The 15,190-nt window shown below is 43.3% G+C and overlaps 1 protein-coding gene and 1 non-coding gene across 2 annotated transcripts; one reads left to right on the forward strand and one right to left on the reverse strand.

Moving 5' to 3' along the window:
- The first annotated feature begins 3,292 nt into the window (after positions 1-3,292).
- LOC142380551 (general transcription factor II-I repeat domain-containing protein 2B-like) lies at positions 3,293-5,116 on the forward strand. The gene is made up of 2 exons (XM_075466465.1): positions 3,293-4,628; positions 4,959-5,116. Exons 1-2 carry the CDS (start codon positions 3,293-3,295, stop codon positions 5,114-5,116), a joined length of 1,494 nt encoding a protein of 497 aa, XP_075322580.1.
- A 1,957-nt stretch (positions 5,117-7,073) lies between these two features.
- On the reverse strand, positions 7,074-7,156 carry trnal-uag (transfer RNA leucine (anticodon UAG)). Its single transcript has one exon. It is a non-coding gene; the product is annotated as a tRNA-Leu (tRNA).
- Between the last annotated feature and the right edge of the window lie 8,034 nt (positions 7,157-15,190).

Below are 15,190 nucleotides of genomic sequence, written 5' to 3' on the forward strand. Positions count from 1 at the left end.
CCAAGTCCTCCTTTATTTCTTTTTTTTTTAACATCAGCTTCTCTCATCCGACTGGGAGCTCCTCGTCGTCACGGAAACCCTGGGTGCATAACGGCAATGTCGGGTCCACAGTCTCTCTCCTTCGGACCTGCGCTCGAGTCTTTCTCTCATCCCTGATCACCTCGGTAAAACACAGCAGGAAAAGGAAGGAAAAACTGCACAAGTACTCAACATGTGTGAGCTAGCACACGTTCATTTCTGTAGATTTCATTCATTAGTTAGACGGAATCATGCACTCACCTGTTTTGCACAATACGTTACCTGCGGTAGCTCAGGTGTTCCACTTTGTCCTCCGTTGGTGTCAGAGTTGTTGTTTCTTTGTCATCCGCTGGTCCTTCCATCAGCAGGAAGCCAACAGAGGCTTTTTTGAGTAACTACCCCAACACTGGTTATCATTTAAGATACTTGTATTAAGTCGCCAAGACGTGTTTTTCTTTTTATTGTCTATGTGTAGGGTCAGATAAACAGGTGAATGATACCCAGGCTCCGCCCTCGCAGTGACGCAACACCTTTGGCTCTGCTACTCTTACTCAGGCAAACTGCTCATTCAGGTGGATTCCAGTTCCCGAAAAAATGGGAACTCCATCCACTTTGTCGGGAAGCAATCAACTTTGAGCAGCGCCAACGGCCCAGGGTAGAGCCGTGTTCAAGGTAGTGACGTGGTTGAACTGCCACTCAACCCATGGATTGTACACGGAAGCGCTTCATTCAATATCAACATGGAGCAGCGTCAAGCTTTTGACACTGCTGTAATGAAAGTGTTCGACGGGAGATTCTCGTTAAAAATCGAGCAAAGAACAGCCCTTGAATCATTTCTTGACAGGAAAGACGTTTTCGCCTTGCTCCCTACTGGCTTTGGTAAGAGTTTAATCTACCAGTTAGCCCCGCTGGTAGCTAAATCATACGTCAGAGGAAAGAGTGGTGTGATTGGCTTAAGCTTAGGCACAGCCTTTTCTGGCCACAACCAGTAGCAACCCGAGGGAGGCGGGTTGACCAGGCCCTTTCGAATCGTATTCGTTATGGTCTTGGTTAGACCAGAATCTCGAAGAGATTTGAAAGTCTATGTTAATCAGGCTAGGTGAATGACATCTCGAATCCCTATACTGCACTCTTTAAGTCTGTGTCTGTCAGAGTTATATGTAAAGAAATAGTCAATTCTTGAGTGCACTCTATGACTTGCTGAATAAAATGTATACCGTCTTTCTGTTGGGTGGAGCTCCCTCCATACATCAATCATCCCGAGCTCTGTCAACATGTGTCAGCAGGACACAGTTACTCTGGTGTGGGAGCAGATCTCTTTAATGTGTTAGAGGAGTCTAGCTTACATTGTAGCTGCATATTCCAGTCTCCTCCACATATTAAAACCCCAGTGGCTTCGGAAGCAATCAAACCAAAAATTTCTCTAATAAAGGAATTATCCTTGCCAGGTGGTACATACACATTAACTAGTGTGACCTCTTTCTGTTTAAGGAACCCCTAGATTTCAGAAACCACTTGGAAATTCACTCTATTACGAATCATTATTGCTACCCCTCTTTTTCTCCCTTTCTTATAACATGAGTAGAATGTATTTCTAAAACCATATTTTTTTTAACTTTTCATTCTGTCGAGATGGGTCTCCTGCCAGAATATTACATGCAGTTTCTCTCTCTTCATCTTTGCAATAACCTTGCCTCACTTGATTGGATTGTGTAAGCCCTTTACATTGAGGGTAACTACCCTATATTCCTGACATTGCATTTATATCCACAGATAACACAGGTAGGGGAATGACATTGCAAGATAAAACAAGCCAGTAAATGGAAAAACTACCCTGTGTACAACTCTTGTTTCCCAGAGTACTGAAAAAGATTTCAGGAAGCTGACGCAACGGAACGAGAATGCTACGTAGGTAAATTGCTTGGCAAGAGGCTGTAGTCTGCCCTCCACTTTAAGACTACTGCCGTGACATGCCCCAACAATTTCAGCAGGCATAAAAAGCTATTTGGGAGTTTTAAATGCTTTCGTCCAATTCCTTCAAATCAGATTTCCCTTTTCCATCACTGATCCGATCCATTATATTGCTCACCTAAGATCATTCTTTAAAAGGGTTTCTGTACATACCTCGTCCGTTTGACTACACATAGCCCGCTGCTAAATGGACAACGAGGCACAAGAGGCAACATCCATAGTTCACAAAAATCAAAGGCTCCCTGGTGGTCTGCTGGCTAGGATTTGGTGTTTTCACTGTCGTGGTGTAGGTCAGGAATGTTTTATTTATTTAGTCATCTATCAACTGTTTTTCTTGCAGGGCTATGACACACTCACTCTTACTCAGGAATCTTTCTATTTCTCCCTGAAATAAGAGAGAAGTCTAAAGCGTGAAACTTGTGCTTGCTTGGATTCATTCTCCAGATGCGCAGAATTGCTTTCATCTAAGGCTAAAATGTTCACAACTTCAGTACAATGCACTATGCCAATTAATTTGCCAGTTAGGAAGAGTTTACCACAGTGTTGCAACCTGTACCGTGTGCACTGCTTTCGGGTCCCTGATGGTCTAGTGCAGACCTGGGCATTGCACGGCCCCCGGGCCGCATACGGCCCTTTGGTTGACTCTGACCGGCCCGTGTAAGGTTAATTGGAAATTACAAAATAAACCTATTTTCTTATTTTACCTGATGCATGGACTGAAGCTGCATTTTATTTTTATTTTGAAGTTGTTTTTTATTCACGTTCATGATGATGTAAAACGTATATCGAGACATGCACATGATTGGATCGTTGTCAGTAGCAAGTCACAAGACGACTTTAGCCCTCAGAAATGTCTGCTCATGCTAAAAAAAGAAAGGTAGATGGCGAATGCAGGGTTTTCAACAAAAATTGGACTGCTAAGTATTTATTTACTGAAGTCAGAGGTAAAGCCGTGTGTTTAGTTTGCGGGGAGCAGATCACCGTGTTTAAGGACTACAATTTGAGTCAGCATTAGGAGACGAAACACCCGGAGAAATTCAAGAACGTGACTGATGCTGAAAGGGCGCGGACATCGGAAGCTTTGCTAGCTAAACTGCAAAAGCAGCAAGGCTTTTTTACCAAGCTTCACACATCCAGGCATGCAGCAACCAAGACCAGCTTTGTGATATCCCACAAAATCACTAAAAACAGTAAGCCATTCTCGGAGGAGGAGTTTATCAAAGAGTGCTTGGTGGACTCTGCAGCACTAATATGCCCTGAACAAAAAGAAGCATTTGAGAAAGTCCCGCTCTCCAGGCGAACCATGACGAGAAGGGTCGAGGACATATCGGGGAATCTGGAGCTTCAGCTGCAACGTGAAGTGGCAACTTTTGACTTTTTCTCCTTGGCTTTGGACGAAAGCTGTGATGTCCGTGACACAGCCCAGTTACTTGTATTTGTCCGCGGGATAACGCCGGACTTCAAGATTACGAAGGAGCTGGCAGCAATGCGGTCAATGAAAGGGACGACTCTAGGGAGCGATCTCTTCACGGAGGTAAATGCGTGCATGGACACACTGGGACTGAAATGGGACAGACTGGCAGGTGTCACAACGGACGGTTGTCCAAATCTTACAGGGAAAAATGTGGGACTTTTAAAACGTATGCAAGATAAAGTGACTGAAATCGACACAGATCAGAAATTGGTATTTTTGCATTGTATTATACACCAACATGTGTTGTGCAAGTCACTGCTAAAAATGAACCATGTTATTGATGTTGTTACTAAAATAGTAAACTTCATCAGGGCACGGGCATTGAATCACAGACAGTTTGTCGCACTTTTGGAGGACCATGAGTCTGAGCATAGTGACATCGGCTACCACACAGCTGTCAGATGGCTCAGCCTGGGCAAAGTGCTAAAAAGAGTTTGGGACCTGAAAACAGAGATTCGAGAGTTTTGTCAGATGAAAGGCAAAGACATCCCAGAGCTCTCAGATGAGGACTGTATGGCAGATTTTGCATTTGCTGTTGATGTGACTGCACTGATGAATGAACTGAACACCAAACTGCAAGGCAGGGGCCTTTTTGTTCATGAAATGCACACCTTGGTGAAGGCTTTCATGAGAAAGATGCTGTTTCTTTCAAGCCAAGTGGAGAGCAACAATCTCACTCACATGCAAACCCTGAAAGAAGTCACACCATCAGCTGATCACCTCCACAGGTACTCATCCATGTTAGGAGCATTGCATTGTGAGTTTTTAAGGAGATTTGAAGATCTCAGAACAATCGAGGATGAAATGCACATGATTTCCTCTCCCTTTACCTGCAGTGTGGATAATGCACCCAGTGATGTTCAGCTGGAACTCATTGACCTGCAGTCTGATGCAGTACTGGCAGAGCACTTTAAATCAGGATGTCTGCTAGATTTCTACTCTTCTCTCAAGGAGGAGAACTTTCCAAACATGAAGAGACATGCTCAGAAGATGTTGGTTCTCTTTGGCTCTACCTACATATGTGAACAAACATTTTCAATGATGAAGTTTACGAAGTCCAGGTATAGATCATCTCTCACTGACGACCATCTGTCAGCTGTGCTTCGCATCTCCACCTCAGACATTCAACCTGACTTCGATGCACTCGTTAAAGGCCTACAGAAAGGTGATTTTTTTTGCACAAAACTGAAATAGCAGATCGATTCCTTATATACCATGGAATTTTTTTATGATTTTAAAATAAATTTAGGCCCCCGGATAGTCCTGATTAGGCCCAATAAACTATCACCACATTTGACTCGAATAGCCCGCCATTTGGCAAACCGGAAGTAGCAGACGACAGGTGCGTGACGTCACGAGTGCCAGCTGCTGGAACAACCCCCAACAATCAACATGTCTGATACTAGTAGTTCTAGTAGCGAAGCCAGCAGTTTGCCAGACATGGACAGCTTCTTCACGGCAAATTTCGATCCGAATATTGTTGATGACAATGAAGAGCCTGAAGAAGAAACCGAGGAGGGATTGGGGCTAGAACCATACAGGTTTGAGCCAGCCATTGCCAGTGACAGTGGGTCGGAGTCCGAGTCCGAGAGCAGTGGGGACGATGATGGTGATCATGGTGATTTTGGTCGTCTTCAGAATGCCGATTGGTGAGCATACACTGTGTTTGGTCTAGGCCACGAGTCTGGACGATGTTGATGAGGCATAAATAATTTTGTCGAGAGGGATAAGCACTGCACTGACAACTGAAGCTAACTGACACTGACAGCCTGTCAACACACTTTTTACACAGTGCCGGAGTCAGTGAGTGCAGACTGGAATGCTGGATCACAATTTTAATAGCTTCTTGTCAGACTTACCAGTCTCTAGCGTTTGTGATCGCTGTAGCCCGGTCGGATTGTGAAGGAAGGGGGCTGCTTAACGCGGTGATGACCGGTTGTTGAGCCGCTTTCGGTTTCACTCCTGTCAGTGAAACACCGGGGTGATATCGCTGCAAATACGTGGCCATGCTCGATATGTTTCCACTGCTGTGTGGCTTTCTTGTACCACAGTGCCTACACACCGTCACGGTTTTATCCACCAACCTCTTTCCTTCTTCATTAAATTTGACAGGGAAGCCAAAATGCTCCCAAACAGGGGATTTAAACGACGTGGAGCTCTTCTGTTCCTCCGCTCGCCATGACCACGCTGTGTTGCAGGTTAGGGGTTTTCTTTATGTTAGCTATCGCTATGTCAGCTACGTGTTATGTCTGTGTGGTAACCTAGGCGACAGGTTTGTGTGGCAGCGCGAGTATATGGAAAAAGGACGTAGCACTAGAGGCAGCAGTTATCGTTACAGTAGTCACCGAAGTCTAGCCTACTTTTATTTTCCATGCCCACTGTTCTACATGTTGTACGCTGAGGACAATAAATCACAAACGAGCCATAGGACTGTTTGCTTATTGAGGAGGGAACTGTTGCAGACTTTTACCCAGAGCATGGAAAGTAGCTCTGTCCCTGGAACTAGCGGAATGGTAACGGCTGTGTGAGGACTGAACAAGCGCACATTTTTTTTTTCATAAATCAATCCGAGGATCATGTGTGTGCCGAACTGAAATAATTGATCCGAACGGATCACGGATCAATGATGATCCGTTGCACCACTAGCCTTCACCACTCAACAAGCATACTACAATGGCGGCAGCCAGGAAAACCCATGGCACCTGTCTGCAATGTCAGAAGTGGAATTTGAACCCACGCCTCCAGGGGAGACTGCGACCTGAACGCAGCGCCTTAGACCGCTCGGCCATCCTGACTATTAAAAGGAATATTTGACGACACTGTCGGCGGGCCCAGGCATCATTCCAGCGAATATGTGGGTCTGCGTTGTGTTCGTGTTGAAGGGGAATATTTACTAGGCATGCAGCTTCATGGAAGACTCTCCTTCTGAGTGATGGGACTGTGATAGCAATTTTCCTGCACCTTGAAACGGGACAAGAAAATCTTATTTCACTCCTTGCCGATAGTTGTCTTTTCATCTGACGACTGTGTCAGTCACACAGAAATTCCTCGTTAGTATAATGGACAGTATCTCTGCCTGTAACGCCGAAGATCGGGGTTCGATTCCCCGACGGGGAGAGCTAGGTCTTTTATCAGCTGCCTGCCACCAAGTGATGATTGTTTTGATACTCTCACCCATCTTCGGCCTAAATGTCAATAGCCCCCTTCAAATAGCCCAACATGATGCCAGGTTTCTTCGGTCAAAAGCCCTTTCCCGTTTACTATGGTGTTAAGTGCAAACCAAGACCTTATAATCAACAATGTTCCTTTTGCTAATGATTCTGTCCTGCCCAAAGCACTGTAGAAGGTTGTGACAACACAGCTTGTTGAGCTGTGGTCAGAAGATTCTCATGCAACAAGTGTCTTGGCTGTTGTTTAACAGGGCTCCTGAGGCAAACAAAAAGTAGGCATAGCATTTGGAAGCAAGAACTCTTCGGAGGTAAAGCGGCCACAATAATCTTTAAACTAGATGATGCAGTGGCAGAATAGCAATACGACATGGTATTGCTAAGCAAGGAGTTATCTTGAGTGGCCTTGCCAGTGAAAATGGTCCTCTAGGAGAACTCTGCAATGTCAGAAGTGGGATTTGAACCCACGCCTCCAGGGGAGACTGCGACCTAAACGCAGCGCTTTAGACTGCTCGGCCATCCTGACTACTAAAAGGAATATTTGACGACACTGTCGGCGGGCCCAGAAATCATTCCAGTGGGGTGCCATGACCTAAACGTGTGGAAAGTTATAAATCATATCTGTCCATTTAGCCTTCTTACACTTGCTCTGACTTAAACTGCTACTGTGTCAATGCTAAATGATGAAAAAAAGTTCTAACTCAAAGGTCACAACAATAAGGATCAAAAGAAATGTGTGTCCCTGTATAGGTCGCTCACTGTGTAAGGAGAAACCGAGTCCTTTCAGGCACTAGATCTCAACGAAGAAAAGACTTGAGCCTGAAAAGTTGTCCACAAGACAAAATGTATAAAATATGAAGTATACTATTAATTTAAGATGGCTCTGTCAGAAGTCAGCCATGGTGCCTGAGAACTTTAAGCAATGGACCTGTATTTAATTTGGCCAAAGGTCATAGGTTCTATCCGTGCCCTTGTTTTAGCATGTGCATGTGCATGCCCTTGTTCCTGGATCAGGCTATGGTGTGAGGACGTACGGCCAGCATGCATAGCCTCTGTCCCCAAGCAGGACACCATTGAACTCTCCTGCAGAATAAGAGAAATGTTGGATGGATATACATGTGTTAAGACTTGGCAATTTAATGCAATATGTGCCTTATATGGCTATCTATAATAAAGTATGACGAGCACTTTAAATTCCTTAAGATGACCTCTACACCTGACCTCTCATTACATTACCAAAATTCTGCCTATGCTACACCTTACTTCAAAAGTACACTCCTTCAGGTAAGTAAAATTCTTGCACCTTGTGCAAACCTCTGTGCCAGGATGCTCGGAAGATCCTAGAATCATGAACTGATCCCGGCCATTTAGCCTCAATGTTGGAAATGAAATGACCTCCATCACAGATCATCTGTATGCTCGGAGGATAGGACTCAATGATGAGGTTTCACAGGGCATAAATGTAACATTGCTCAGCATTACTCAAAGGGGTTGATGTGGTGTTTTTCAAAATGAGAAATCCAGTTCAGAGTCTATGGACAATTATCCCCAAGTGTACCTGTACATTTAGCATATGGAAAAATGTTCGGTGTACATAGTCAGCCTCCACGGGTCCAGCAGGGGCCTGGACAATGTGACAATGTTTAAATCCAGACTGAAAGTTCTATTTAGATGTGCATATGACACCTGAAAGTATTTCATCTGCACTCTTCACTTTTAAATGAATTAATTAATGATATTTTTGTTTTTTGGAATGATTTTATTGCCGCCTTGTGATTTTATGTAGCTGTAAAGCACTTTGAATTGCCTTGTGTATAAATTATGCTCTACAAATTGCCTTGCCTTGGATGCGTACATGGGTACAGTGTAGTGCACCGATAACATTGGGGATGCCTGAGGGAGATGATGAACTTAATGCAAATACTTAATTCAGTAGGTTGTTTTACATTATCGGCTACTGTAAATGTGGAGCAGCAGCCTTAAAGGACAGAAATCTCGCCCTCCGACATTCGCAATACTGACACTCTCCCTCTGTTCAAGTCTTAACTCAAAACCCATCCGTTTAACTTTGCTTACCTCCATTTATTGCGCCGTTCTGTGTATTTTTAATATGGTAAGATTTTTTAATTCCTGCGTTTTATCTAATATCTTGTTTGTACAGTCCTTGACTGTTTTGAAAGGAGCTTTCAATAATTTGTATCATTAACATTATTACCTGTCCCCCATTTTTCTGAGTCTGGTCCTACGTGGGTGTAGATCGGATGTTTGTTAGGTATTGATTAGTTTTAATGAATACCATGTTCTCCTTTCATTTAATTTAATGTTCAATACGTGTGTATAGTTGCGTTTTTTTAGTTGCACTGGCACCGACTGATTGATTTTTCGAGACAGTGAAAGTGGTGATATGATAACCACAGTCGGTCGGACATTTTTTGAGTTGCAGCTAAGCTAAGCATCAAATTTAGCCTGCCCGGGACCAGGCTAGTTCAGCAGCATAAATTACCATGGTTACTCAGCGGGCGTTCAAATAAGCCACCTTTATGGAATGGAAGTCTCGCTAAATTTAGCCAGAAGTAGCGAAATAAGCCAGGCTTTCCGCTAAGCCAGCTTCTAGGAATACCCCCCAGGTGGGTAAAGGATCTCTGGAAAATGGCAACAACCCACTTCAATTGCAATTTAATGAGAAACAAGATGGTATGGTTCAATTCAATCTGTGCTCAGTCATAACATGTGGTTGAAAGAAAAAGGATATGAATTAGGATGAATAAAGAAATAAAATGAACCTATGTTTTTAATATCTGTATGGAAACATGTTATGGTATCATGTGATGTTAGAAACAGCTCTGATGTCATACTGTTGGTACCACATGAGGGGTTTCTAATTCAATTAGAACCGGAAAAAAAACAAAAACTTAATGCTGATCCTGAACTGTCTGTGGACGGCTCAGCATCCCGAAACACAGCCACTGGTAAGAATTAAACAACATTATTACTAACTAACAAGTGAGAATTAAGCAGATTATGCTGAAATTTTATTTTTAACGCTCTGACCTTAATTAAGAGAGGACAGACAATATTTATCCTAAACAGGTTAATCAGTTAGTCATTGGGAAGAAATGGCTGCTTTCTTGATGCTGTGCTGCTCCCAAAATGAGATCTAACCACAAACATTTCTGTCCTGCAGCAAAGAACAACACAGGAGGAGAAACTGCAGTGGAGCAGTTCGGCAATTAATGAACAATTAATTAACAATTAATCATGGTTTACTAAAACTTCTCAAATTTTCCCAAAAATTCTGTGTGTGTTTTTGTCTTCTTTTGTTTTCTTCTTTCTTTTGTTCTGTGTTGTGTTGTGTTGATGTGTTGATGTGTTCTGTTAGATTCGGTTCTTTTAGTAGGAAGCTCAAGAACGGACCGAAGTAATTCAAGTGAAAATGAAGTGTTTATTTGTAGTCACACGTCAAAGCATATCAGCGCTGGGCTCAGTGGGAAAGAGTCCCCGCAGGAAGTCTGTCAGACTGCGCGCTGATTTCCGGGTATCATGTTTATTTATAGTCTCATAGGTTGGACTCACATTCGACCGAGTATGATTGGACATGAGTAGGTTCAACATGCTTCGTCATATTTTCTGGATCAGCCCAAAACAATGGCCCTCATTTATCAAACTTGCGTAAGACGAAAAACGTGCGTAGGTCGTGTGTACGTTCTTTTCTGCGCAAAGGTTGGCATTTATCAAATCCATCGTGAGCGCAGGAAAGATGAAATCGCCACGACAGGTCTGAGGCCGTGTACGCACTTTTCCATTTTGACTTGCGGTGACTGCAATACAGCAGCGTCACTAGTGCGTGCTCAGGAGTCGCAACAAATCCCTTGGTTAAAATTACAGACTCATCACTTTAAAGAAGGCCCATGTTTTATTTGACTTCAACATAAATATAAACATAAACGCAAATTAAATAAATTAAACAAGTACAACTCCGTAATTGGAAGAGTGATGGCTCATTATTCAACCGCGCACCCTCACACCGAACAAGAGAGGCGCTTTAACACTGCGCATTCGCGCACGCGTGCCACTGTGGAGAGCTGTATAGGGCTCCTAAAGCTGGATCTGTCTCTCGGCTGCGGGGGGAACCCTATCCGCCCGAAAAGGTATGCAATATTATTATTGCATGCGGGGATCTCCATAACATTGCCCAAAAAAATGGAGTGCCATTTCCAGATGTACATCCAGAGGACCCCGTACCCAGAGATCCCTACCACCAGCCTGCACAGCCAAGAGCGCTCAGGAGGAGAGAGGAACTTATTCAGCGATTCTGACTTTCGGTAAGCATTCTGTTATTCAAGGAAAAAAGAAAGGAGAACAACGATTTCTTTCAGCATTTATTCTGTGACTTCAGTGTTTCATTTATGTCTTTCAATGTACTGTCGATAGATTGCATGGTGTGTGTTAAAGCCATCATCCACTTCACGATCTCTGTTTGTCTTTCTAGGACCTCTGTGGTTAACACGGCTGGCCGGTGTGACGCTGCAGACCGGGGGGCAGAGGCAGAGGCAGAGGCTTCGGATGTTGACGGGCCGCGTATTCGTTGCGCGGGTCAGGTTGCCTGGATGCCACTTCGGATTCATCTGTGAATGAAAAATATTAGTTTGATTAGGAACCTCATTTGTGTTGAAAATTAAAGCAACTGTTTTATTTAAACGTCTTGGGTGTGCAGTCATTCTTACCATTCTCGAGCTCTAGCATGGGCGCATCAGTGTCAAGTTTCCCTCGTATTGTCCTAAAAACAAGGGTTATCCCAACTGGCCAGTTGTTTTGTTTTGGTTTATGTTTATTTTATGATTTCTTTGATTTCATTTTTCTTTTCTTTTGTTTTTGTTTTGGTTTGGGGTCCATATGAAAAAATAAATAAATAAATGATGAATTGGGCATTAGGATTGAACCTTTCAAAGAGACATGCCCTAAGTATAAAAATACAGTGCAAATGACATTTTGCACTACTGCGCTGCCCGATTTCTTGTCCTTCTAATATTATTCCACAGATTCAGAACCACTACAGAACGTACAGCCGGAGGACTCATAAGCTTGAGTTCTGGGAGGCCTTGCCCATCATGCCAAGATGATGGTGGAAAAACCACACAACAAAATGATCCCAAAAGAAGATTAGTTAGGAAAAAGGGTGGTAAAGACCCTTTATGGAGGGACGTACTGGTAACCTCTCCTTCCAAGATTAGTTCCGGATCAGAATGCTGAACGGACGTTCAGCCAACAGGAGAACCAAGCACCAAGCAGTGACAGGATTGGACCAGAAGAGACCACACGACTCGTCACATCAGAAAAAATATATGTATCATTTTTGTTCATTTAAAAGAAATGTTAATCATAATTTCTCAACAGGTTCATATACTCATGGTATCATGCCCTGGTTAAATTCGTATTTCTGTTTTCATTTTTAAATCATTTAGCGAATTCCTCTTAAATGTTGTTAATGAATCATTTTTAGTATGTCCATTGCCATTGGTGTGACTCAGCTGATCAGAGTGGGACCTTAGACATTGATTAATACTCCTGATATAGAAAGTTTAGCTAAAGCATTAGAATTATTTTTACTATTTCCACATGCTTGTGCAATGAAGACTTGCTTGCTGCTGTAATTGCAAAGAAGAACAGCTTACACATAAGCTTTCATAATGACACATGAAGTCACTTCAAAATGGAGATGGCAGAAATCTCCTATCTGATTGTGCTACATCTTAAAGGTAAGTGGCGTCTTGCAGCTTGGGGGGACTGCTAAAAAACTTGCTGCTGCTAAAACAGATGTGACACAATACAGAAGATTACATTCCTACCTCAGTTATTTGACTGAATTGGTTGAAATGATAGAAATCACTTCAAAAGGAATTGTTAAAATTGGCTTTGTTCTTAGACATTATAAATGAAATAAGTCTCAGTACTTTTCCATCCAGGAATGGGAAGACAAAACAATTGGGAAAGCCTGGGAAAGCAAGGGCAGATTCACACACACACATTGGGCCTCATGCAAGAACCGTTCGTACGCACAGATTTGTTCTTAAACCGTGCGTACGAGTGATTTAAGAGAATTTGCGCATTCACCAATTTTTTCGTATTTTACGTTTTCTTTCAGGTACGAGTGATCCAGACCTGTCGTTTGCCTGGGAATTCCCATGCTGCTTTGCGCTCGATTTCATTCTCACTGCAAAGTCAGCCTGGAAACCACCGCCCTTATTTTTGCCAGAGTTTGGGAACCAATCACAGAACGGGGGGGGGGGGGCGGGGGGGGCGCAGCAAGACGATGACGACGTCTATGCGCTACACCGAAGCTTGTAGAGTGTTAATCCAACATGACAGCGGACACAACGTTACCGTTCGATGCAGCCTTAGAAAGTGTTTCGGAGTAGATTCACCCTAGTGTCACTTGAACCGTGACATCCAGCCAAGTAGCCCACCCGAAGTTTTTCCGATATTGGCTGAACATCAGCTGAGTTACTGAGTTATCCCGAATAGCTTAGTACAAGCGCTGACGGACCCTGGCAGTATCTCCAAAATTACCACACTAAAATCACATGCCATGACACCAAACTTCTACAGTAGTACAAATATGGTCTGTACTCACAAAACGATGCATTTGGAAGTTTGTACATAGTCCAGGAGTTTATTATTATCAACACAAGCCTGATAGCTTCTCTGCTGCTAAAGCTTCGTTGACGTCACTTCTGGGAGCTGGGAGCTTCAAAGTAAGATGAGGGTTGATCTACTACTGTAGACAACAAAGCAAGGCTGCTCAATTTCTCCATTATTAAAATAAATTCACAACTCTACAACATAAAAATTCATGTAGAATATAGCACATAGGCCTACTTTGTTGTCAATTTAAGTAGCTTAGAGCGCAAGTTTATTTTTGCTTTACTTTTTTTTCTTCTTCCTCGTCGAATTTCTGTCGTCATGTGGTATAAGTGATACAATTGGCTATGAATTGCACGCAAAGCAGCATGGGAAGAACCTGACGTCATTTGATAGACATTCATAGCGCCCAATAAACGGCTCTAGGCATTCGTAAACCACGCCTCAAATACGAGAAAATGCACACCTAGTTCCCAGACCACCATCTCATCGAGATTGTGGACGTGTCAGCCAGGCTAACCTGTCGTAGGAGATTCGTAAAATAATCCGCTGTTATTCAAATCAAGTTTGCTTGACTAATGGATTGTATATTTAATTACTTTGAAGCAAACATAAAAAAATATATACATTATACCCCATAATTATGCTGACATTATTCTGTTTGACTTAAATTAAATTAATCGGACTCTGTATATAACACGAACCAGCGGCTGACTTGCTACTTTTGGATGCCTTAGTGCGTCAGGCTCTTGGAAGAGACCGTGTAGATATCCTGCGGAGACAGACGAATGGCTGACATCGCGATTAAGACTGCCAAGGACTGTGCTGCTGCAAATATGCAACTTGCTAGAGCCACAACTCCAGAGAGAAACACGCTGATCTAACCCAATTCTACCACACGCCCAGGTCCTCACCACCCTTGGATTTTTGGCCACTGGAACCTTTCAGAGCGAGATTGGAGATAGATCGGGGGTGTCCCAGTCCTCTGTGAGTCTTGCGCTCCCCTTGGTCATCAAAACTCTCATCAGGTTATCACCCACGGTACATCAAATTCCCATACACCGCTGTCCAACAAGTGCAAATTAAATGAGACTTTCATGTCGTGGCTGGACTGCCAATCATAATTGGAGCACGAGACACATATACGCATCAAAGCACCCGTGCCGTTGTGCAGCGCACTGAGCTGAAGGCCAGGTGAGTGCGTCTCGATACAGCGGGGGGCAAACTGCTCTATAGCCCAGAGAAGCCATGCCAGATTTGCGAAATATTTCCATGAACGAGGGTCTCCACCTGAACCAGCCCAGGCAGACCAGAAGGTGTGGTGCCAGAAGACCCCCCTCATGGACCACCCCATCAAAGAGCCATCATTTTTTATTTTATTTCTTTTATTTAACCTTTCTTTAACCAGGAAATGGTCCCATTGAGTTACAATAACTCTTCTGCCAGGGAGTCCTGGCCAAGAAGGCGGCTTAAAAAAGATACATTACAATAAAACACAAGAGACCAGACAAAACCACTACTACATCACATCTAAACAGAAGTAGACATATTAAAAACTGAGTATACACAGACACTAAAAATCCTGATGAAGCAACAACTGATTGCACGGCTTTAGTTGCAGTCATCGAGCGCCTGCCTATGGCGAGACGTCTGTCACGCTTTGATGAGAAGTGTGGACCCCGGAGCGGATACACAGAGACAGGTGAAGTAGATGGTAGATGATTTATTTTAGGATGACGTAACCCAATATTCCAAAATTCCAAAAACATGAAACAAGACGATAACTCTGAAAGACCAGGATAACGCAGCTAACGCAAAAACAATCTGGCAAAGAAAAGGGGAAAAAACCAAATATTTATAGAAGGAAGAATAATTAACAAACAATAGAAAACTGGTGTGTCATGGAAGCATGGCATCCCCT

This window comes from Odontesthes bonariensis, chromosome 5, assembly GCF_027942865.1.
Source record: "Odontesthes bonariensis isolate fOdoBon6 chromosome 5, fOdoBon6.hap1, whole genome shotgun sequence".
Taxonomy (NCBI): Eukaryota; Metazoa; Chordata; class Actinopteri; order Atheriniformes; family Atherinopsidae; genus Odontesthes; species Odontesthes bonariensis.

Excerpts from the sequence above, each read along its gene's own strand:
- LOC142380551 (XM_075466465.1), top strand. The coding sequence starts at position 3,293 with ATGACGAGAAGGGTCGAGGACATATCGGGGAATCTGGAGCTTCAGCTG. Across the intron at positions 4,629-4,958 it reads CGTTAAAGGCCTACAGAAAG|AGCCTGAAGAAGAAACCGAG; the intron begins GTGATTTTTTTT and ends ATGACAATGAAG.